Here is a 24699-nt window from a genome sequence, read left to right on the forward strand (position 1 = left end):
CCAAGTGTCATCTGCATAGAAATTGAAGCTCACATTCTGGCTGTGCATATCCCAGGGGTAACATGTATGAAGAGAACAAGAGACTAAGAAATCTAGCTTGTAAATATTAATAAAACCCTTATAAAACTGAACCACATATGTCAACCCAGTGTGGCAGATGTTCCAATAAAACAAACCCAGCACTTAGATCTAAAACTGAAGACTTTCCAGCATGAGCAGATTGTTCATCACTTTTAAGGAGTGGAGTGGGTTTATAATAATGGCCTGTGGCAGAATTTGGCAATATACAGCGACGTAAAATATTACACAGATTTCTGGGACTGTCTTGTGATCTTGTCCTATAATTTAGGCTACATCCATACTACAATGTTTACGTTTTAAAATGGCTTTTTTAAAACAAAAAAATGACCACTTGACCATTCAAGTGCACTGGGCATGTTTGTGCTTGTGTAAGCGGGAAGCAGATTGTCTACTCTGCAGTCGGTTGCTTAATTACAGAAAATAATAATAACGAGGCACAACAATGGTGGAGCGACGACGAGGTGGAACGGTTACCGACGCTAAGTGTTTACAACAATTCGGAGCTATGATTGCAGCCGTGTTGTAGGGACACAACACAATAAGAGATTGCAATGTGATTGGTTGTACAGTAGATATGTATTTCCATTTTTTCTGACAGTGGCATTTATTTAAATGTGGCGGTAAAGCGAAAAAAGAGAGGTACCTACGTTGATGTTATAAAGATGTAGTGATTTATTTGTATTTGAAACCATTATATTCTTCATTTTTATTAATTTCATTCATTATAAAAGTTGTCGTTTGATACGGCCCCTTACCCTAACACTACCTCTAACCCTAACCCGATTGAAGTTAAACGCAGCATTTTAATGCATTCAAAGGACACAATCAATGTGCGCCAACTGTCTGCCATCTTTAGAATTTCAGGAGATACGTGACAATACGCATGCACAAGCGGAGAACCGATTGACAATGTCATTCTTATCGTGTTGTCGGCACCATGTTGTTGGCCTCAGACTTACCTAACATTTTGTCTGTGTTGCCGTGTGACTGCGTCATTGTTTCCAAACGTCTCCATCTTTCCCGTACGCACTACAACGCAGCCTTGGAGTTTTCAAACTGAAATGAGGCCAGCAGTGTTTCCAAAGTGCTAGGTTTCAGGCGAACCAAAACTTAGGAGTCGCGTGGTGAGCAGGTGTAAACATAGCAGCAGTGATGTGTTTTAAAACCAAAAACATTATAGTGTGACTAAAACTTGGAATTACAGGTGTTGAATGCATCTGAACCAAAGCAGGAGCTGTTGACTCATCTGGATGAGATGACGGCAGTGGAGCAAAGGAAGTAGTCCACTTGCCTTGGGAAAGTGGAGGTGACCGGTATCTTGGCTTGCTGGACATGGCTGGGGACAGTCAGCCTGAGCAAAGGCAGTTCTACCAACTGTTCAGATTCGGTTTAAGTCTTAATCTTTGACTTCATCTCCAGAATTCATGAGACAGCGTCTTTCAAAGGAACAATTTGTCATTTTACAGTCATTCACCTGTGGATTTGATAAACAGATCACGTTAGTATGCTGAATATGAAGCGACAGGCAGCCGCTGATTAGCATAGCCTCTAAGAATGGGACTGGAAACAAGGGGGGTGGTTCTGTCCAACGGAGTCTGCCAACCTGCACCTTGTAAACTCGCTAATTAAAATGTTGTTTCATCAGTTTAATCTGTGCAGAAACTGGAGGGGGAAAAAAACTTTGGTTTTACAGGGGTTGGGGGAATCCACTGGAAGAATATTGCCTGTGACTGTCAAAGGGTAGGATAAGACAAGATAAGATTAGAAGCCTTTATTGTCATATCACAGTGATTTCAAGGAAATTGCGAATGCCCTCCCAGCGGTGCTTAAAGAGAGAAACAGTTTTTGCACACAATACTGTTCCGTAAAAACTTTTCTGTCTTGGGAGATGGAAAAGGAAGAAAAGTCTCAGCATTCCCTAAATGGACTATCTTCTCAGTTTTTCCTCTACATTTAGTATAAACAGATTTACAGACTTTTAAGTCCACTGCCAGCGGCCATTGCTGTCGGCCTCCCTGCAGACTCTGCAGCTAAATCCTCCCACTAATCTCCAATTAAAATGGTGATAATAGGTGTTTGCCCAACTCAGTGCCCACCACTGCTCCCCTGCTCCGTCCTCCCTTCTCGCAACGTCCCATCAAATCTGTCATGGGGGACTCACACTAAACACACACACACATTCACAACCCCTGTCAGACGCTTTCCAAAGTGCCCGGAGGATTGACCTAGATTGAGCCCACTTCACAAACTAATTTCTGCAAACACAAAGGGGGATTAGCAAAGATTAAGATGACAAGGTCTGAGGATTGAGAAGTAGCTGGCATAGGCCAATTATAATTACTGCCCCTAACAAAAAGCGGACTGTGGCAAATCCAGTCACTGGAGGGCTTGTGTTTGGATCTGCTTGACTCCCAAACTGTTATTTAGCTTAAACTATTATCACTGACTGTACATTAATGGCTATACATGGCAGTACTGTGCTGGCTGCTCAAAGCTTCTAATAGTGATTCAACCTGGACGCAAAGGCCCGCTTTACACTTAACAGCTGCAATTACAATATTTGGGGATGCTGAATGGACTGATGTGTCTCCTTTTGATTACATCTCCTGTAGTAGGTTTTCTACAAAGCTCCGTTAGCTTGCACATTTCAGTTGGTTTCCCTCAAAGAGGCTCTGTTTGCTCTGTTCTTGCGTTGTTGCAGCAGTCCTTGCTGACTGTGCGCAGGTTGCTTGCAAAGAGTATCTTACAGCGCTAAAGCAGTAATTTCCCCTAACATTTTCCATATGTGGATCTGCTTTGTTGAAATACACATCCGCTCCTCCGCCGGTATGATTCATTAAATAATTCATGAATGCATTTAAGTATATTCCCAGTATTCATGTTGAAAACTGAGATTAGGAATTTCTAATGAAAATGGAAAAATTCAATCCTCTTAGGATCACTCGAATGGTTTTACATTTTTTCTGTGTGCCGTACATCTTAAGAGAGACTTGGCAGCTTCATATTGCCGCTGCTGCTCTACTCTGAAAATAGGACTTCCTCATATAGATCCCTTTTGCACCAATGATGAGAGCACAAATAAAAGCACCCATCCCCATCCCCATCCCTTTTACTCGATCCGCATGAAGCAAAACATCTGTATGGAGAACATCAGAAGCGAAGTTTGATGTGGTCGCTAAAACCATCAGCAGATCGGCGCGGTAGAGCTCGTCTGAAACGCCAGCCACTTCTCATCATTTCCGACTCAGAGCTTTGGGTGTTTTGAAAAGTTTTCACGGCACATCGGGGACTGGGTGTCTGAGTGACTACGGCTAACTGAGTGTGTCTGTGGGTGTTTGCGCGGGTCTTCAAATGCATTTGCGGTTTGCCGTGTGTATTGCACGTGTGTGCGTGTGTGTGGTCCAGTGCGGAACAAAAGTGGACACTCATCAGCCGAGTTGGCGTGTGCACAGCACATTCGGGGCAGGAAAGAGAGGCATGCTTTCATCTTCCCTCATGCTTGCTGAGACCCCAATGGGGACCACATGCCCGAGTCAGGCAAGGAATCCTTTTGTGTGCATAATACCAAAAGTTTAGGGGTCTCCCGCTGTCAGGGCCTGAGATATCGCTTGGAGGTCCCCGTCAGGGGGTCAGAGGAAGCCAATGAAATCTCTCTAAGGACACAGATAACAGCCAGCCACGGGGGGAAGGCGGGCAAAGAATAAAACAGTCAAAATCCCAACCAGCTGTCAGACGTCCTGCATTACCCTGCTAATTACAAAGTCTGTGGGCCTTCTTATCCCCATCTCCCCACCCACTGCTGTCCCGACCTCACCTCCGCTCCATCTGTATGCCTGACGTTTAATTAAGGAGGCAATTCTAATTGATGAAAGAGAAGGAGAAATGCAACTTCAAACCACAGTCTGACTTCACATGCGTATAAAAATGCCTGAGAAATTGGAGTTTCGCAGGCCCCCACCGTCTCATTCATTAGCTGCGGCTAGGCTACTTAGCGCCAGCACGCATTCATTCATCAGCCTCATTGTGAGCATGCCTCAGTAAACGCAGACTTGCCTTTCCCTCAGCTACGTTTTTTTTTTATTTCATTGTTTTCTTGTTTGTTATTTTCTTCCTCTTTTTTTCCAAGCAAAGTTGTTTTGGTTTGCAGATTAAGATCTGAGCCCGGAGTTGTTTGTACAGACATGCTGTCAGAGCGGAAGCGGATCTGACCTTTGTCTGACAGGTAGTTCCCGGGGATCTGTAAGGGTCAGTCTGCGGAGCATGATGAGTAGTAAAAATTGTCCCACCTGACAGATTGCAACAATCCAGTCATCTGTTCATTATAGAAAGTTAGAGGACAAAATGCATTATTTTCCGTGTTCAAGTTTTCACCTACATTGTACTTTACTTGAGTGTTTTTCTGTTTTATCCCACTTTATACTTCATGCTATTTTACATTTCAGAGGGGAAATGTAGTGGAGTGAATTATTTATTCCCCAGCTAGTTACTTTTCATATAAAGATTAATCTCTGGCTTATGTACCCTTGGAAAAAAACAGCCTCTATAATATTAATAATCTGAAAAAAAAAGATCAAATAATATATAATCACACAGGCCAAAAGTATTTGGAGTATTTTTAGATTATGTTTTACTTTTGCTTGAATAAATACTTCTTGCACCACTGATTCAGTTTGAAGGAATCCTGCACGTCAGAATGAAACAGCACTCACATACTTCCAGACTAGTTCCTTCTGTTAGCAGTTTGAAAACAACAAACGGAGGAAGATAACAGCGCACGCGCTCACCCGCCACCTCTCTCGTGAATTCCCTTCCTTAATTAGAAGGCTGAAGTTAATCGATTGTTTTGGCTTCCCATTCACGTCAAGAGGAGAGTACTGTTTACTGTTTCACAGACCTTACCCGAGCTTGGCCTGTTTGAGCTGAAGCGAGTTCACCCCACCGACCCACCTAAGTCGCAGGGGCCCTCCCCCACCTCCCCCTTTCTTTCCCCGACCTCAAACCACACCCGGGTGAAAATCCGTAGAACAGCAGAAATTGCAGGGCCAATGCCTTTGAGCCGCGCTGATTAAAAGACCCAGCAACCCCCATTTCAAAGAGAGCATAAGCAGTGTTATGAGCACACCGCCTGCAGTGACTCACCCCAAACTGTTATTACATCTACCTTATGAAGCCGCGCTGCGTTTCATCTTTCTGCGGTTTTCAGGAATGAGATAAGCCTTGAGATCGCTGAGGTAAGCTAAGTGGCCTTAAAAGCATCCCTAAGCGGTTAATAACCCCCCCCCCCCCCCAACACATCTTATCAACATGCTGAAGTCTGATAAACCTGTGGCATGTCCAAAGGGTGAAGTGATGTTTTGATTCACAGGCTCATAAATCTGCAGCTGTAAGACAAAAATGAGAGCAGGCTTTCAGGGCAGTTGCAGCATGCAGGTATTTAGCCAGACATTCAACGGAATACATTCTTCACGCGCAATTCTTTTTTTCATCTCCAGTCTTAACCGAGCGCAACTTAATCATGAACCCACCCCTCCTGAAGGTGTAATTGGCCGTCGCCTCACACGCAGTCGTCGAGCAGCCTGACACGTCTGGGACGCAGCGGAGGAGGATTACGAAGGTTCCAGATGCCTCTCTCCAGAGAGAAGGTGTTTCAGCTCTGACTCTGATGAGCCCCAGATCCATCCTGGTTGTCCTGGTTGTCTGCTTCCTTCCTGTTGAGCTGCATCTCATCGGTTCATGCAGACTAATTGAATGAGCGAGTCATTTGAGCTTTGTTGTGCATCATCCAAAAATCTCAAAGGACCAGTTTGGACATTTTGGGTTATGCTCAATCCAGTCCCTTAGAAAATCCACTTTACTAATTTTACTACTACTACCGCTACTGCGGCGAAGTTGAAAAATATTCAAAGATTCGGACTCTCCGGATCAAAAACTAACAAGCGAAGAGTTGTTAAAACACGAGCACCTCTTCCTCCCAATCAGAGTTGGTTACACATTGAGCTGGAACATGATTATCATCCAAACCACCAGAATAACGTGTCTCAATGAGCAGCCAGCAGTGAGACAAGTGTAAAATCACCTCACACAAAAGTGGTCTTCTCTTAGTGAGAAGGATCAGTATCACGTTGTACTGATCCGTTTTTATTTTTCTTCCGTGGCAGCGATTCACTTCTGTAGTGAAGGCCGCAGCACAAACAGAAAAACTGTTTATAATGCTGTGGCTTTTCTACGAACATTTTACATATGCATGCCCTATAACATTTTGCTATTTGTAATGTTAATGACAAATATTTCCTCATGACGTCACAGTGGTGTCAATCCTCTCTCCCAACTGTCAATAAGAAAATAGACAAGCCTGTTCCCCAAAATGCCAAATGACCCCTATGGAATTTTGTTGCTTTATAAGTCTGTGGAGTTCTTCCAAAAACGTCTAAAAGCAAGTAGTCAAGGTCAGTCACGTATTTGTTGCTCCCCAGTGTACCATTTTTTTAACACCAGCTTTTTTAAATGTCCTCATCTGACGGAAAATCACTTCAGGTGATGTTCAAGCAGTAAATTGGCTTTTGGCCGCGATGGAGCCCAGTCGGCATCGGGGTAGCGACGAGTTTCACGGATGGGGTCAGAGGGATTAGCCAGAGAAGAGGCTAAAGTAATGACACAAGTGGGAGACAAAGGAATTGAAAGGAGACAGAAGAGAGGGGCCATTGTGTATCCGAGCAGACCTCCTCAGACTTAATTACCTCTCATTCATTTTCATTCAGCCTTCTCTCGATAACGCGAGGGGAAGGGGTCATGCTGTGGAGGAGAAAGAGGACTAATGAAGATGTGTTACTCATGGAAAAAAAACATTTGAAACATTTCAAAAAAACGCAATATAAATCTGTGCTCCCCCCCGCCTTCTGAACCAGGTAAACATTGCTGCAGTCACACATGTCACTGAAGGTCAAAGAAAGCTCCAATAAGAGCAAGAGTTGAAATCCGTGGGGCAGATAAGCAGAGTCAGCTGTAGGGCTTTTATCAGGAGAGGAAACTTTCTTGAAGCACACATAGTAAAACGGCTAAACATATAAATATTGACATTACATATCCGTATATACAGAAGTTGGACTGTAATTTGGTAATCCTAAAAGAAGCTGACGTTCAGCTTTCTAATAGCGAGTTCAGTTTTTGAAAACTGACTGAAAAGGAAAATTCAAGCTAAAAAATTGAGACTTTTCCACGAGAAGATCTTTCCCATTTCTGGACACCGGACTGGAGGGGATCGGTCTTCAGCTGCCTGCCTGAATGCTGATGTAACTCAGAGGTCAGAGCGGGAACAACCCAGTGGACGGCCTTCTCATTTTGAAAACATCTTGATCATGATCACAGTGGCCGTTTGTGTGTGTGAGTGTGTGTGTGTGTGTGTGTGTGTGTGTGTATAGTTTATAAAACTTATATATATATAATGTATTTTTTTGTGAGGCGACAGCAGGGGAGCTCACTAGGCTTCCTCAGCTTTGTCTGCCCACCACTCACACCAACCACACACACTCCAAAGCCACAGGTAAATGGTTAGGCTTGGCTTGGGATCTTAGTTTGTTCTGAATGTTATTGAGGCCATCTTCAGACATTTCTGAGTTTTTTTTCTATGTCTTGATATGATAAATAACTGTGAAAGAAATGTAATGTAATGTGCCACTAATATGCAGTTCATTTTATTTGAAAACATCTGTTTGTGCGTGCGTGCGTGCGTGCGTGCGTGCGTGCGTGCGTGCGTGTGTGTGTGTGTGTGAGTGCTTGCATGACTGCGTTGCGGCTAATGTCTGGTTTTGCCAGGCGACGATGACATTTAAGTACATTGTTTTTCCTACACTAGGCCACACATTCAGACTGCCCACACAAAATACTAGACTTTAGTCTGTTCAGCCAAGCTCTGCGTAAGCTAAATACACCCAAATGATTCGCAGTGTTGAAGGGTTGAGCCATCAGTGGTATGTTCTGGAAGGGGATGCGGGGGTGGAGGATAAGACCTACTTCCTGGCGGACAGGAAATTCAACTTCCTGCCTTGATTAATGAGGGGGGGCCGCTGGATCACAAAGGGGCGCTGAGGGGGCCTCCTGCACACAGAGCTCCCACAATTCACCTTAAGTAGTGTCAGCCTTCTTTTTCCCCCTGGTTCTCATAGAATGTTTGAGAAAAAAAAACCTATTGTGAGTAAATGTTGAATCCGGGATCCAGAAAAACGTTTCTCAACCTCGTGTCACCGGTCAGGAGTTGTGTCAGGGCAAAGAATGTAAACAGTGCACAGAGCCGGACTCCAGGAATGCTCTGCAGTCGCTCACTAATGGGATGTTAGAACTGTTACAAACCAGAACACGTCGAAAGCGGGAGGGCTCCACCACTGGCGAGCCGCTTTGCAGTGCATTTCACTGGGGAAAAGAGTGAGGTGGGGGGGGGGGGCGTAGGAAGTGAGGGAGGGAGGAGGGGAACGGGGATTTCATGTTCTCCTCCAGCCCCCACAGTTTGCAGATAAAGGTTTTCTGTTGCCAAGGTGACTTGACAGAGAAAGGGAAAGTATCTGGCTGTGTTTTGCCTGTTCTAGTGCAGGAAGCTTGGGAGCCAGAGGCATAGATAAGATGATTTCAGTGCCTCCTCCACAGAACAAAAGCTGTGCGCATGATATACTGCCTTAAATACCTCAGGCTGCTGTATTCACTCCAAAGCTGCCTTAATATGTGAAACATGCAGTAATGAGAAAGCAGCCTGCGCTGGGCTGAAGCTGCTTTTCCTTGCTAAATCTATCACATTAAGGTAGACAGCCTAATTATCTCCATATCAACAAAAAAACAAAAAACAAAGAGGCGGCGAGCTGTACAGTCAAGAGGAAAAAACTCTTATGTTTATTAGCCATGAATTTCACATTGTGAAAAAAATCACATGTACAAAATAATGCCATAAAAATAGAAATTAAAACTTTTACATGACAAAAGAAAAGGAAACCGATGCACACTGACAGGGTCTCTGTCTGAACATACATCATTAAGTGAAGTAGGATACTGTGCTCCAGTCTGAGCCAGCGGGATTTCCAGATAAAACAGAGGATAAGAGGAGGGCAAGAGTAAAAATGGGAAATGCCACTCAGCAATTAGGAGTGAATTGAAGGGGCATTCATTGCTTGCTGTTGTCAGGGTAACTTGTGCTCTATGGGAAAGAAATGCTCTTATCTGATTGGTGGGGGCCAGAGGCTCTGTGTTCAGTGACTGGAGGAGGTCAACGTTATGGAGCCACAAGGGTCCCCGTCGAAGTCCAGAAACCGCCACTAAAAGGATGAACTTTTTGGCCGGCTTGAGGAGCTGAGCGGGAATTTACAGGGCGGTTTCTCCATTGATCCCCGCAGATTTAATTTGATCCGTGAATCCATTGGGGAAGGACATGGAAATAAAAATACACACTGCACCGAAACATTAACTCTTGCGTTGAACGAGTCCATTGTAAAACGTCAATGTTCAGGTCACACAGACAGACGCAGACAAAAACACCGATTAGAGTTCCCAATTTCATGTGCAAGTGTTTCCAACATTCCGCTTTTCTTTCTTTAAGAACTTGTAGTGTTTTTTTCTTTTTCTTTTTTTGTGTGCATCATTTAACACTATGATGATGAAAAGCACTGCGGTGTCTGCCCTTACCAATGCACAGTTTACTGGATTCCACTCTCTTTCTCCACTTAATGGTGAAGACGCTGGTGGCTTAACACCCCAAAGGGCCAAGTTAGCACACGTGACACTCTTCCAGCTGTCCCAAAGGGCAGCTGCGCAGGCCGTCGCATTCCTATGTCAGAGTTAGTCTGTGATGTCCCTGATAGTTACTGGGTCACTCACTGCACCACTCCAGCTGCCTTATCTGTTTCATGGTTCATGTCTTCTTGTTTTGTTGGTACAGTTTGGGCCACAACAGGCCCATCTGGTTTGGACCCAGGGTAGAGCTTAAAGAGAATCTAATTGAAGTAAAAATGATTATATCTTTCAACCCAGTTGAGGCTTCTTATTTGAGAAGTGACCCTGTGGCCTAAACTGCTTCACGTCATTGGTTATCGGAGCCCTTCTTCCTCTTCCGTCCATACTCTGATGAGTCGCACCTCTGTGTCTTTTAAAGGAACTCGTTTCTGCTGCAAAAGACCGAACTGTGCAAAATGCAGCCTGACTGAGGTCAAATAAAACACAACACCTGGCCATGCATGACATAACCCACACATGCATTCACATATGAATGCAGGCAGAGAAGAAATAAATAGGATTCAACATTAACACAACAGAGTAATCATTGTCATATAAATTAAGACTACATTGCAGCGAGTTTTTAAAAAAAAAAAAGAAACTGATTAGTTGTCAGTTTAGGTTAAGGTGACAAGATTTCTGTGACCATAGAGAAGAGTTCATGCCAGTTTTACTGAATCACAGTCCAAGAGTGGACATGCTCTAAAAAGGCTTTATCTATGACTCAGCAAGCAAGCCGCCACTTATCTGAACAGCAGAAGCACAGCCGCTCTTTTACAGCATTGTGTGTACCGCTGAATATGACGGCGTCTTTTCTGAAGCGCTGAATCCAAACACTGCATCATTGCCGCTGTGTACAGTGGGTTCGTCAACCGGCACTCAGCGCGCATTAATGCGTAGCTGCAAAACAGCAAACATGTAAGGTCATGACCCCCGAGGCACATCAACCCCCCCCCCGCCCCGATCCCCTCCATCCTCCTCAACCTCAGCTGGTATTGGTCATCAACACCTCGTGGCTTGCATTGACAGCAGGCTGCCGAAGCCTTCATAAGAGGAACACTCAAAGGTTTGTTTCTGCGTATGAGCTGTTAGAAGCACACATTCTAAAGAAGAAAAAAAAGACATACAAAAGGGTCAAACAAAAGAGCTTATTAGAGGAAAGAAGGGGGAGGTTTGCTCCTTCATTGTGCCTTAGTAAATCAGCTGTAGTCAGTCAAACCGAGTTGCTTTTATGTTCTTTAGCACACCAATCACTGCATTCCCCCTCCCTCAATCTAAATGGGACATTCATCATGCTATACATTGCAGTCTCCATGAAAAGAGTTTTTTTTTTCTTTTATCGTAGTGAAAAACATTAATACAGACCTTCACAAGCCTGCCTTGACTAAATGCAGTAATGACACAAGTGAGAGACAAAAAAGAAATTGCAGGTTGTGTAATATGTTAGCAGTCCTCATATGGCAGCATAAAAGCCTGATTTTGCTGGATGTGGACAAGGTTGTGCCTCATATAACAAGCGGCAGTTTGTTTGGTATTTTTTTGCGTGAGTGACTGTTACTGCATGTCTCAACTTCCTTCTCCGCAACATGAGATGACATCATTCTGGCGAAGTGTCCAGCTGTACGAGTCTCTGCCCCTGCATCTTCGCGACATTAAAATGAATGTGGGGGTCTGTACATCACTGCTCAATGTCTCTTTTCGAGGAAGAGAATATGTGCTTCTTCACAGTTGGAGTCCAGTAGATGATGCAAAAAAGGGAAATCTGAGGAAGACAAAAGAAAGACTTATTAAACCGGCTAATTTAACATGAGGATGCCTGAAAGAAAAAATTACACTCAAACGTGTAAGGAAACCTGTACAGTGTAATACAATCCAATGTAATATCTTGCTTTTTGTCATGTTGTATTGGATTGCATTTTATTCACTTTCCTATACAATACAATCCAACACCAAAACAAACTGCAATAGTACTCAAGGAAACTCCTCCCCTGTATGTTTAAGATCATCAACGTGATTTCAAATTTATTTCAGAGCTACTATATTACATTACATTTTACATGTTGTGTTAATGTGCCAATGTATCTCATGCTAAACTAAGTACTGCTTGTGCACTTACTTATTGCAAAATGCCCGGGAACTTCTTTTAAGAAATGTTTGACATTTTTAGGAAATATTCTTTTTTGCTTTTTTGCTGTCAGTTAGGTGGGAAGATATACCTCTCTGTGCGCTACATATGAAGCCAGAGCCAAGCGAGAGTTAGCTTATGGTTAGCATAAAGACAACTAGCCTCTGTCGAAAGGCAACAGCATCCACCTACCAGTACTTCTAATCGCACTAATTAACACATTATATTTGGTTTGTTGAATACATACAAAATGTGTAACTAAAAGTATACTGTCGTAGTTTTATGTCAGACTGTTTCTTGGCCAGGGGCAGATTCTAATCTAGGCCAGTCTGACTCCCTGAAAGTACACTGTGGGTATGGTGCCCTGCCACCATTTTCAAAATCACTTTTGGAAACAAGGAAGGCAACCATCGAGCCAGCAGAAGGAAAATGTCATAAAGTTTGCATGATTTGAATGATTCGAAATGGCACAATCACCTTTTTCCTTGCAGGGAATTAGCCATTTCAATGAATGTTGAAACCACCCCCCCACACACAACCTTTCCCCAGCGCAAGCAGGGGCTACGTTGCTGCATCCTGGGCAGCCTTCTCCTGCTCTGACACAGAACTGTGGCGAAGACTAAACATATCTAAAGCTTGGCCAACCGGCTGCTGGCTGCAGTTCCTTATTCATCGTACAGACATGAGGGTGGTATCAATATTCTACTCTTGCTTTTGGCATGAAAGTGAATAAGCCTATTCCTGAAAATTTCTGTGTATTCCCTTTCACACTGTGCACATGGCATACACCATTCATTATTTTAACTGGAAACCATTTAGACTTCCAAAGTGCCACGGGGAGTGGAAACCAGATGAAGCCGATCAGGTTCCTTCAGCTCAGTGTATGTAGAGACTGGGTCATTGGTGCCGGTGCTACATTCATTCATTCATTCATTCAGTTCTTATACCCGGATTATCTGGCAAATTTCAGGCCACATATCAGTATGGTTATGTGGGTAGACGTGGTGTATTAGATAAGATTTTAATGAAAATTGTTAAATTGTTATAGAGATTAAAGTGACCTTTTTTCTTGGCCTTAATGCTGCATTTGAGTTTATTCATTTTACTGTTCTCGCTAAGCGAAGTGAACAATGTGCGCCTAGAGTTGATTGGCCATTCGATTCACATTTCTAATGGTACTTTTTCTGTGTGTAAATATCTTCCAAATATTGCCGGCAGTATCAGCTACATTATTAAAATCAATGAATCAAAAATATAGTTTTGTTTGGTTCTGTCAGTTACATTAACCCCAACTAAAAGCTTTCAAAGAAAACAAAAAAGAAAGACCCTTCCACAAGTTAGAATTGCTCCCCTGGGAGAAACTGAGAACTCTCTCTCTCTCTCTCTCTCTCTTTCTCTCTCTGTCTGTCTCCCTCTCTTTCTCATGGCGACAGGCTCCTTCTGTGAGGTCTAACATACTTCATTCCCTTTTCATTCCTTAACAGTCAGCCTTCTTTTCCATTCCTCCACATTTTGTCTTTTCAGTGAATTTAGTGAGTAGAGTGTCAGTTGCCATGACAGGCCGGCGCACAAAAAACAAATGCTGTATTAAATTAGTGGCAGGATTATATCCTTCACTGAACACTGTGTTGCACTGGCTTAGAGACAGTTCAAACCTTCAGTCTAGTCCCCCCCCCCTTTCAGAGATGAGTCAGTTAAAAGAAAGGGAATAATGAGTCTTTAAAAAAAATATTTGATCCTGTTGAGAGGAGGAACATCACAGTGTCGAAGCATTGAAGCTGCTCTGAGCTGCTTCCTGGCTTTATGAAATGAGTGACTGTGAGTGTGCTGGACAGCCGGGGAGTCGCGCAAATTCTGGAGGTGAGGGCCGCCAACCATTTAAACAAATACAGCAAAACGAACAGGGATGGCCTGCATGGTTATGGTGGCCCAGCGGACTGCAGCATGCAGGAAGATCAGGTTTGCCAGCTGACTACACATGCTCTACATACGTCTGGACCTTTTATCATCAGAGCAGGAGACCCGGCTTAGAACGAGGCCAAGAAGACATAGATGGAGCCACAAGAGACGACCAAGTTAAACGGTGAATTTTTAGAGCGAGACAAAATGACAATGAAGGATGATGGGTGTCTGACTCGGCTTTGGTGGGGATTTGGGCGTGGGATACCTTATTTCCCCCTTTTGCCACGTCACTGAATCACCTCCATTTGTAACTGATGATGTTTTCCGACACTGCATGAGTCGCCGCCTGCCTCCCACTCACCCAACGTTTAAGCCCATAACCTCGACAAAGGAAGGCGACTGAGAGTGGATTAGCCTTGCCAGGGTGTTGTAGCCTGCTGGTGAGTGGCTTGTCTAATTGGCAGACCCCCTTTTGCCTTTTAGAGAGATTTCCCCCACCGGAGCGATAAAAGTATCCAATTCTCTTTCAATTACCTCCTGTGTCCTTCAGCCCATCCCCATAGCCACATAACTCACTTAACTAACACACACAAGCCCTTATCAACCCCCCACCAGTCCACCCTCCCTTCTCTTGATCTTCCTCCTCTCTTCTGCTGAGAGGACTCTAACCTATCCTGTCAGTATTTTTCTCATTCTGAAAATCTGAACGCCCGAGCGACCCAACATTGGATATTACCGATTGTAAATATCGATTAATCTGTCCAAGTAGTTTTTATGAAAATAAAGTCAAAATTCATCTGATTTCAGCTTCTTAAATTTGTTATTTTCTGGTTTCTTTGTCCTCAATGACAGTAAACTAAATATCTTTGGTATGTGGACAAAACAAAACATCATCTTGTGGTTTGGTTATTTTATGGACCAAACAACTGATCGATTAATTGAGAAAATAATCAACAGAGTAATCGAATATGAAAATGTACAGTATGTCGGCGAATGTGCAATTATAGATTGTGGTGTAAATCTGTTTTGTGGTTTCATTATTATTTTTGTTAATTCAAATTTCCATTTGTTCTATTTGTGTATTCATTTGTAGTAATATTTACTAGGATTCATTCTTTTGGGTGATGTCTACTCACAATTTTATTGCAACTGCCCTTTTTGATTGTAATATTTATTGATCAGCTTTAAAATGTGTTGTTTCAACATGTATCTTTGTGAAGTTTTGCCAAAAATTAGCAAAAATGACTTTGCTTATGTGAAGCAACTGTGTGAAAAAGGGAATATCAGACAGAGTATTGTTATACAGCTCTTTAAACTCTGAAATTCTAATATTAGTATCAGGCCTAAAAAAGGCCATATTGATTGGTATATTTACCAATCTACTTAATAGGCCAACTAATTAGTAATTGAGTTAAGATATTATGAATACAAGTGAATATCCATGTCTTATAGATGGTTTCTTTAAAATACTGCAACGCACTTCTTTCTAGCTGCACATACCCAGGTTTTTCTTTTTCAATTTCAGACTTTGATTTGTAAAATTGGTGGATCACGCCCTTTAAGATTTAAGAGGTCATACATACCTTATGAAAACGATGATGGTACAGAGTTTGGGGCTCAGGCAGGCAGATGTTTCCAGGTGCTGACGAAAGCAGTTGGAATGAGCGAGTATGGCACAGTAGTGATGCTGTTCCAAGCATCCAGTGTTGGGTCGTAACAGTCCAGAGTTTTACACCTCTGTGTGCCAAAGTACCCACCCACAACATACAGTTTGTTTCCCGATGCTACAGCCTGGCAGCTCATCCGCTTGGCTGTTACATCGCCCACTTTAGTCCACTGGTAACTCTCGCTGCTGAACTTATAAGCTGAGCATGCTGAAAACTCTGTATCCCCGCCCATGACAAAGATCTGGTTTCCCAGCACAGCAGCAGCTGTGTAGCGCCATGGTTGCGGGCAGGATGCAGGCACAGTCCATCGATTCTCCTGCGGATCGTAGCACTGCACCTTGGGCAGCTTGTCATGGGTGACACTGGTTCCTCCGAAGGCAAACAGCTTGAGCTTGACGCTGACCACTGCTGCATTGCTCACACCTTCTCTCAAAGGAGCCACCATGGTCCACTTGTTTGCCACTGGGTCAAATTGCTCCACCTGTTTGAGGGACACTGATGGAGAAGCCGGGAGGCATCCAGTTGCTGCGGTGTGGCCTCCTACCACGTAGAGACAGTGTTTTAGCTCAGCAGAGCCGTGACCAAACCTGGCGATGAGCATTGGAGCCGCTTTGGACCATTCCTCATGGATGGTGTCGTAGACCCATACATCTTTGGACACACCATTCTCTGAGCCTCTCCCACCAGTGATATACACCTTACAGCCAATGGCGCAGGCACTGAACTCTTTCCTGGGGCTGGGGATGTCCGCCTTGGGGATGATCTCTTTGGCCTTCTGGTCTACTAGGTACAACTTGTCACACATGAAAGTCTGCCCTCCTAGGAGAAAGAGAGCATGGCTGGTTTTTCTTGGTCGTGCACATGGGCTGTTGACAACACCGTCATTCTGCAGGATTTTCAGCTTACAGCGGATAGCTTCGTCTACCAGTTCCTTGCTCTTGGCCTGGGCGTTGATCAATTCTTCTGTTGAGACATTCTCCATCAAAAAGATGGCAGGCAGCAGGGCCAGGCGGACCGTTCTCAGAAGCTCTGGAAGGTCGCAGTGCCTCCTTTCAAGGTCATAGTTTATCCAGTTAAGGGCAGCTTCATAAACAAGTCTCTCATCTTCTGTCTCCAGCTCCTCGTGTGACAAAAGCTGCACCACCATATCTTTGGGCAATTGGAGGAAGTCCTCTGTCTTGCAAATAGCAGGGAAGTTGCTGAGGCACATGCCCCAGGAGAGCTCTGACAGCTTGGTACAATGGTGGGCATCAGAAAGCAACAGCATGCCAAGGCAGTTAGATGGGTGAAGGTTTCTCTCTAGGAATTCAGCACATGCATCACGGATGTCCTGAAACTCCAACATGTCCCCCGCTTCCAGTAGGGACTCTGCATTTTCCTCGTTGATGACCACGCGTGACGAGTATGCATAATCCAGCAGGAGCTCTAACACCTCTGGGTGGATGGATTCGTGGAAGTCAACCTCGCTGGCCTGGCTCTCCCTCAGCCCACCACTGAACATGGCCTCAAAATAGCGGCTGCATGCAGCCAGCACTGCGCGATGGCAGGGGAAGGAGCGGCTGCCAGCATGAAGCAGGACGTCCGTGAAAAGCCTTTGCTGCCGCAGCGAGTTCAGGTGCATGAGGACGCTGTCGGCATAGGAGGACTTGTGGAACAGGTAGATGTTCATAGAGCCAGTGCTGGCTCTAGATTTTCGGTTCTCATGGACGCACACGGACATTTTCATTGAATCCTGAGAAAGAAAAGACAAGAAAAGTTTTTTTAACGCCATATTTTGAGTCAATTGTTATACAGTGTCTGCTAGCTGAAGAACATGTTGAAGTTGGCAGTTAAGCGTCATGATAAATGAATTGTGATGGCAATGCTGAAATATTACATTGTTTATTGCTGTCCTTTCTAACATACAAGGACATATAGCAAGTCATTCAAAGATTAAAAGTACTACTAGCATATATCTGGCAGTTCTGAACGTCAAGTAATTTACAAGTGTCTTCTCTTCAGAGAGCAGGAGGCATTTCCACTTTCATCTCTGAGCCGTGCTAATCCCCCTCTTGTCGAGATGCTATGATTTCTAAGAAAAAGGGGAGTAAAGAAAGAGAGAGCAGGACTCTTTTAAGCTTCTGGGAAATGCACAGAATTTAGTCCACTCCCCCTCCATAAAGTCGCAGCTTTCATCCTCACTGTCCTTGCCCGGGGCTGACTTTCATGCCACCCAATTTCAAGACATGTCAAGTGCCTCCAGCCGAGTATTTCCAGAGTTACTGAGCCGCTGTCTGACCTAGTAAATCCACCACATTTTAAGGTCCATCGCTGTTGTAATCCTTAAAGGACACATATTGTGCTTTTTTCAGTATTTCCCTTTCCTTTTGTGTATTATATAGGTTTGTAGTGTATGTAAAAAGGTCTGCAAAGTTAAAAAGCTATACCCCCCCCCCCCCCCCCTAAAATCCGGAACTATAGTAGTTTGTAGTTTTGTCCAATTCTGCAGGCTACAATGGACTACAATGATGAAAAAAGTAGGAAACCGTCCATAAAAGCTTTACAAAACATGCCTCGCCCATATTCTCAATATGTCAAACAGCAAAATAACCAACTTTCCAGCCTTGAGGGGATTGGTAGGGCAAAACAGACAAAGATTGTAATCACTATGAATGTTTTGATAGCTTGTTGTGATTGGATTTTAATCCACTGTAACTGGCTGACGTCAGGGTTGAAACCTCAGTGATAAAAAATGTTTTACAAACCACCGGGTGGTGAGGTATTGATTCTCAAGAGAAAGATTTTCACTTCAAGATTAAGGGAGTTCAAAAGTTCCCGGGTTACATGAATGAATCCTTCTACAATCCAGCTGCAGAGGACCGTTCCCATTTTCATCTGCTCCAAAGTCCCCTGAAAGCTGTCTCATGAACAGACAATTGGCGTTGAACTCTGCAGGCACAGATAAAAGTCCAATGGATCTATCTGCAGGGCAGTGTCACTCCCACCTCTGGCTTCAACCAAACTGTATAGTCACTTATCATAGGTTCCAGGAACATGATTCGATTTTCTGGTTGAACTCACTCCCCGAACCATCTGCTCAGTGCTTTTACCTTCACAATCCCAGACACCCCGGTAGGAAAAACACAAACCTGCACCGTCAGTTGGAATAATGTATTCAAGCTACTTGCATAGCACTCAAGGCAAAAACCTTAGCCCCTTCTTATGCAGAGATCGCGCCAAATTGCCCTTTAGACGACCGCTCTCCATGCTTTGCTTGTTCACACTGAACCTAGCAAGCTATAACCTATTGCTGCCTCATGTGTGAATACAGAGGAAATACCATTTCAGGGTTTTTTCCCCAGCTCTTTTTACAGAGTTCAATTTCACTCTGCGACTGTTTCCGCTGAATAAAGGTGGAACAACTATACCGCCCATCATTCCGTGTGTTTGCACCTTTTATGCGGGACAGCGGGACGGAATTAAGACACAACAGTCCCGCCTTGAACACGCTGTGTAAATGTGCCTATTTAAATCTACAGCCAATTGAGCTAGGAGAGAAAGATATCAAGAATTTCAAGATAACCGATTGTCATTTAAATGTGAACTGGAGCCACAAGAAAGCACCCCTTTGATTTCAGGTAATACGCGCTTGTGGGCAAACACAATGGCTTTAATGATTAGCTTGATTTTGTCCGGATTTTCTTTTCCCTGGGTTAGAATAAATAATTATATGGCTACAGCCGAGAAGCCCGTTAACGTATGACTTGTGAAAAGCAATTAGTAGATCCAGTATATATAGCTTTCCAAATCATACAGTCATATTTCACAATCATAACAAGCAGATGAATATTATTCATGACAACTTCATGAAATGGAAAACCAATGGCAACTTTTGGTCCAGCAGGATTTATTGCATTCCAGCCGTGACAATACTGGCAACCTGTCATCTTCTGGCCTGCAGCTCAAGTATAATGAGACCATCCTAGCCTATCCTCTCACCTTCACATGTCACATTCCACACACACACACACACACACACACACCCCTTACCGATACTGTAGCTCGTGTTTTCTACATGGATATTGTAAAAGGTTTGGTTGGGGCAGGGGATCCTAATAAATCGGGTAGTAAACTTGCACGGTTTTGCACATGCCAATCAATAGCATGTAAATGAACGTAACCTTCAGTGGTCCGTGTCTGCGACACAGTAGCTGCCGGGGCAGATAGGCACCTTTTGATTAGTCCGACAGGTAATCTGTGGAACACGACTCAGTGGAGTCATTAGGAACAAGTCAGCAGTTGCGATTATTTCGAAACGTGGCCACTTTCTTCTCATGGGGGAGAGCAGCAACGAAACAAAGATTTAAAAAATAAAACCCCTTCCTGCATCACAAATTGCAGTTGGTAAATGTCACTGTGGCTGCCCTTCCACCGATCGGTTGTTTCAGTGCTGGTGTGTTCTAACTTCCCAAGTAAAACCACCCCCTCTCTGAAATGACTCAGAGAGCCCCAGTATTATCTCATCTCGATAATGACCATGGGTGACACAGTCTTGTTCTCAGAAATGCCAAAGTTTTAATCTGTTGTCCAAATATGAGCCTCAGAGAATCACGAATGTGCAAATGTCTTAAATTCTTATGTAACCCATCACAGTATCAATCCAAACATTTATTCTTACAACATCTTTGAATTTCACTTTGTTTGGCTCATTGCCTAAATGATGATAATCAGAAAAATTGCAGTTTGTACATTCCTGTTTGCTTCTGCCGCCACCGTCCCATTCCACTACATACTGCCCCCACAGAGCTGAGCTACTCGTATGTTCTAAGTTTTGCATTTAATCAAACAAATGCACAAACCTTTCCCACAGTTAGAATAGCTCACTCATACATGCAGTGAGTGCAGAAGAGCTGGAGAAAGGGAGGAGCGGTGAACCACATACTTCTACCATTTAAATTTTAAAGGATAAAGCCTGGGTTACCAAGTAAGCCTGCCGGTCCTGAAAACCCTTTGTTCACACATCTGTAATTTAAATTGGACTTTGTGCGTTGTTATATATTTGCTTGTTGTCAAAATTTGCCACGTATGGATGTTTTATTACATTCAGTCAAACCTATGTATTCTAATGAAAAACATTTCAGACACCCTTTTTTACATATAATCTGTACATATATGTTGCATTTAATTCTATTCTAAAGTGATTTAGACTATGCATCTTTACCGAATAGAAATTATGTTTCCTGCATCCCTCTGGACATGAACCTAACACGTGTACTTCAATCAGGCCAAAATTAGTAAATGCTCCTGAGTGTAGCACAAGTCATCCAACATTTGAAACTGTGAAGATGCATTTTTCATTTCATTGGGCCTTGAACATGTTTTAAAACCTACTTTACTTGAAAGAATAAGGAAAGCCATTTTAAAATGAAGGATTTTTCGAGCGGCATCCTCGGGAAACTTAATATGTTCAACAGTTTGCTTACCTCACCTTGTTTGACAGATCACTTTAGGATTTATTTTAGAGTGCAACAATTTAAAAGGTTAAAAACTAATCAAAAAACAATTTGCATACAATTTACATAACTTGTATTCATGAGGAAATAGAATTAGCAGGAAGTGTAAAGACATCTTCCATGACTAAACTCAAACTTTTCACATGCCAGAGTTCATCAGATCGCCTTTTGCCCTCATGATGTGACAGTGTGACTGTTCTGTTGTGTGCGTTCCCTTTTTTCCGATGATTGTATGCATTCACTTTGACTTCCACTTGTAACAGTTATTGTCAAGCGATGACCATATTCATATAGTAATGAATAACCTCAATGAAAATATCAATTAAAAATGGGCAAAATAAGTATCTTATTACAACGTAAACCCGGTAGCACTGAAATCTCCATCTATTAGTTGACTGACAGAAAAATAATGACGTATTTTCATAACCGTGTCAGTAATTTTGCAAGCACAAAAAGAGAAGCGGGTGGTTCCCGGTGTCTGCTGCTGTTTCTCATCTTCGTTTCTTTGTCACGTATTAAGGTTTTGGACTGCTACTCGGCAAAAAAAATCACTGTATCACCGTGTTCAAAAAATAATAGTCTGATCTTTCACAAGTGAAAATAATGACTTATCCCTGTCGCAAAGCCAACCAGCAACATGAACAATGTGTCCCCAAACAGTGCTCATTGGTATCAACGTTGTTTTTTTCCCATGTTCTGTGATTGATTTCACAGCCTGGTTTCTGTCACAAATAACAATGAGTCAATGTGGCCGAGGGAAGGACGAGCCAGTGTGGTCGGTTGAGGATGGCTGGCAGAGCCGTCGTCCCCATCACCTGGCAGAGAGCAGATCCACAAAGCGCATGACTGGAAAGTGCCCACTTTCACGCATGCCACCCTCAAGAAAGAGCACGGTTCAAAACGAGAGGGCGTGCACATGCAGCCAGTCTGCTGTGGCCTGTGGCTGGCTGCACTCTGTCTCAAAGCACTGCCAGGTGTCCACGGTCAACCGTGCACTGCAGGAGGAGGGATAGAAAACACCAGGCTTGTATGGGCCATGTATACACAGTACATCTGCCATGTTGGAGTCGGGTGCGTGTGCGTGTGTGTGTGTGGGATGGGGGGGGGTGAAACGACATGCAAAACAAGGGAGCAGACCAGCAACTATTGATCCGCGCGCCCGCATCGCTCTTCGTCCAAATCCAGCCCGAGTGGGACGTGTCGTCTGACAGCGGCTGTCCACTCCGCGTTGACACGTTGCTCAACCAAAGCCAACGGCGGAGGATTGCTTTTTTTTCTCTCGTGGCGCGAGGACACGCGAGGAGAGCGCGGCGCACCTGAACCAAAACATGTGCAACATCCCGAGCGCGCGCGAGCATGCGGGCGCGAGGCGCACCGCGCGAACGAGGAGAGATCCGTGGTGCGTTTACAAATAATAATAACAACAACAATAATAATAATGAAAATGAAACAGTGCAACCAATGTGCTGGGTGGAGGATGGCAAAAAAAAAACAACAACACATTTCTGACACGATCGCCGGACGTCAACAGCAATCTTTTGTCCCCTTCGCCCGTTTTCCCGGCGCGCTCTCGCTCGGAGTGGTCCATCCATCCCCCCGCCCCGGGTGATCGGGGAAGGGATGGAGCGGCGGAGGGACAAAGTGTGCAGCCGCGGTCTGCTGTGTACGATACCTCTTTGGGGGAAAGCAGGAGTTCAAGTGCGTCCGCGGGATGCCCGGAACATGCCCCCTCTGGCAGAGCCGCGGTGCGAGCGCTGCGCCCGGGGGAGCGTGGCAACTCCGTGGCCGGCCCCGAAGCGCCGTCCGTAGCTCTCCTCCGCTGCACCGGGGGTTGTTGTGGTTGTTGTTGTTGTTGTTGTTGTTGTTGTTGTTTTTTGGTAATGTGAATTTTGAAGTTCTTATTAGACCGATATTCACATGTACCAATGCGCACAGAATGGACGGGGCTTGTTAAACGTCGAGACTAGAGCCGAGGTGTTCCGGCCGCGTCCCTGCTCCGCTCCTCTGTGGCGGTCCTCCTCCTGCGCTCCCACTCCTCCCTCTCTCTCTCTCTCTTTCTCTCTCTCTCTCTCTCTCTCTCTCTCTCTCGCTCAAAAGAATCAATGGGTGTGTTTACAGTGGGAGGTGGGGGAGAGAACCGTCGCCTCGTGCGGGAAGGGAAGTGTGTGGTGGGGGAGGGGAGGGATGGGGGTGGGTGGGTGTTCGACTTAAACAAAAAGAAGTGGAGGACAGCCCCCAACCACAACCCACCAGCACCGCCGCCCCCTAAACATACACACACACACACACACACACCGGCGCGCGCGCACAAACGCATGCGCGCGCACACGTCATGAAAATGTTCAGTGGGAGAGGGAGGAAAGATTTGTTTTCATTGTTTGTCATCCTATAATTGTTGTATAGTACTCTGATATATGTATAACTAGTGATTGTCGACTTTATTTTTGCAAATATTGGACGATGGGCAATTAGGCTTTTTTTTTTTTTGCGTGTGAAGGTTACACAGCTAAAATGGTACTGTAGCTGAGGATACACACAAGACCGCTCAGAGATACATTCTGTAAAACGACAACAAACCTCACATTGTGTTTCATCGTTAGTTATGATATATCTCTTTTGGTAGCCAAATCCATGAGAGTTACACATTGCCGACGCACAGCAGCTGATGGTAGATTGCACTGTTATAGTCCAAACCTATCTGACAGAACAAGTAACATTAGATCCAGCATTGTGATCAGTGCCCAGGGAAAAGTAAAGGCATTGTTTGTGTTTTTATTTTGTGGAGGCACCACTTTAAAAAGAAACAGCTATGGTACTTATCTTTCAAAACAATACCATATAGGAACCCATAAGGTTTGAGTCACAGCAAACCCACCACTGAATGCCACAGATGCTGGGTAAGCCGTATAGGATTATATAGACATTGTGCTTTTTGGTTGGGGTAGTCGGTAGTGAGAAGTCCAGTTTTATCCCTGCATATCTTGTGTGACTCACATCTGCGGTCTTGTTGACAGTACTTATGGCTGTGACAAAACTCTTTAGCAGACCCTTGAGATGACTGTGCCATTATTTTGTTTGTTTTTGAGTGGCAATGCACTTGTGTTGTGGTGATTACGTACTTGCATGTGCTGTCTTTTCCCACCAATTGTCCTTATGATGATAAAATCATCGAATTACTGTAGGTTTGTTTTAAGGATGATGCAGCACTGGTGCATTTGGATGTGAATAAAAACAGGCAGCAAAAGATTATAATAGAAATATGTGACATGAGCGACACCTAGTGGACAAAAGACAAAACTAATACTACAGAGGATTGAACAATTGGACTGAGGCCACGTCCACACTAATACATTTCTGTCTTTTATAACATGCCTGAAAATGCATTATCATTAGATGATTTTTCTTCTTCTCCTGTCTTATTTTGTGTGCGTACCTATCTGTGCATTTGGCCAGTGGCATATTGTTTTCCCAAACGCTATATAGAACTGTGTGTTGTGATTGATCACATTTGGTAAGAGTCAAAAAAATACAGCTAGAGTTCAGAGTTCAATCTCCGCAGGAAGACTAAAATTTTCCAAATACAACATATGATTTGCATTTTTCATGTATTCTTCTTTTTTTTGTATCTACTTACTATTTCCAGTAATCTGTGTCTGACTGTCTCTGTTTTTAGCTATTTCTG

General features: G+C 43.9%; 1 protein-coding gene across 1 annotated transcript; it reads right to left on the minus strand.

The window, feature by feature from the left end:
• Nucleotides 1-8930: 8930 nt before the first annotated feature.
• Nucleotides 8931-23065, minus strand: enc1 (ectodermal-neural cortex 1). Its single transcript, XM_035626239.2, has 3 exons — nucleotides 22690-23065; nucleotides 15442-17257; nucleotides 8931-11593 (listed from the first exon to the last, which is right to left on the minus strand). The coding sequence occupies exon 2, from the start codon at nucleotides 17249-17251 to the stop codon at nucleotides 15476-15478; it is 1776 nt and encodes a 591-aa protein (XP_035482132.1). The 5' UTR covers nucleotides 17252-17257; nucleotides 22690-23065; the 3' UTR covers nucleotides 8931-11593; nucleotides 15442-15475.
• Nucleotides 23066-24699: the final 1634 nt, after the last annotated feature.

Source organism: Scophthalmus maximus, chromosome 2, assembly GCF_022379125.1.
Source record: "Scophthalmus maximus strain ysfricsl-2021 chromosome 2, ASM2237912v1, whole genome shotgun sequence".
In the NCBI taxonomy this organism is placed as follows: domain Eukaryota; kingdom Metazoa; phylum Chordata; class Actinopteri; order Pleuronectiformes; family Scophthalmidae; genus Scophthalmus; species Scophthalmus maximus.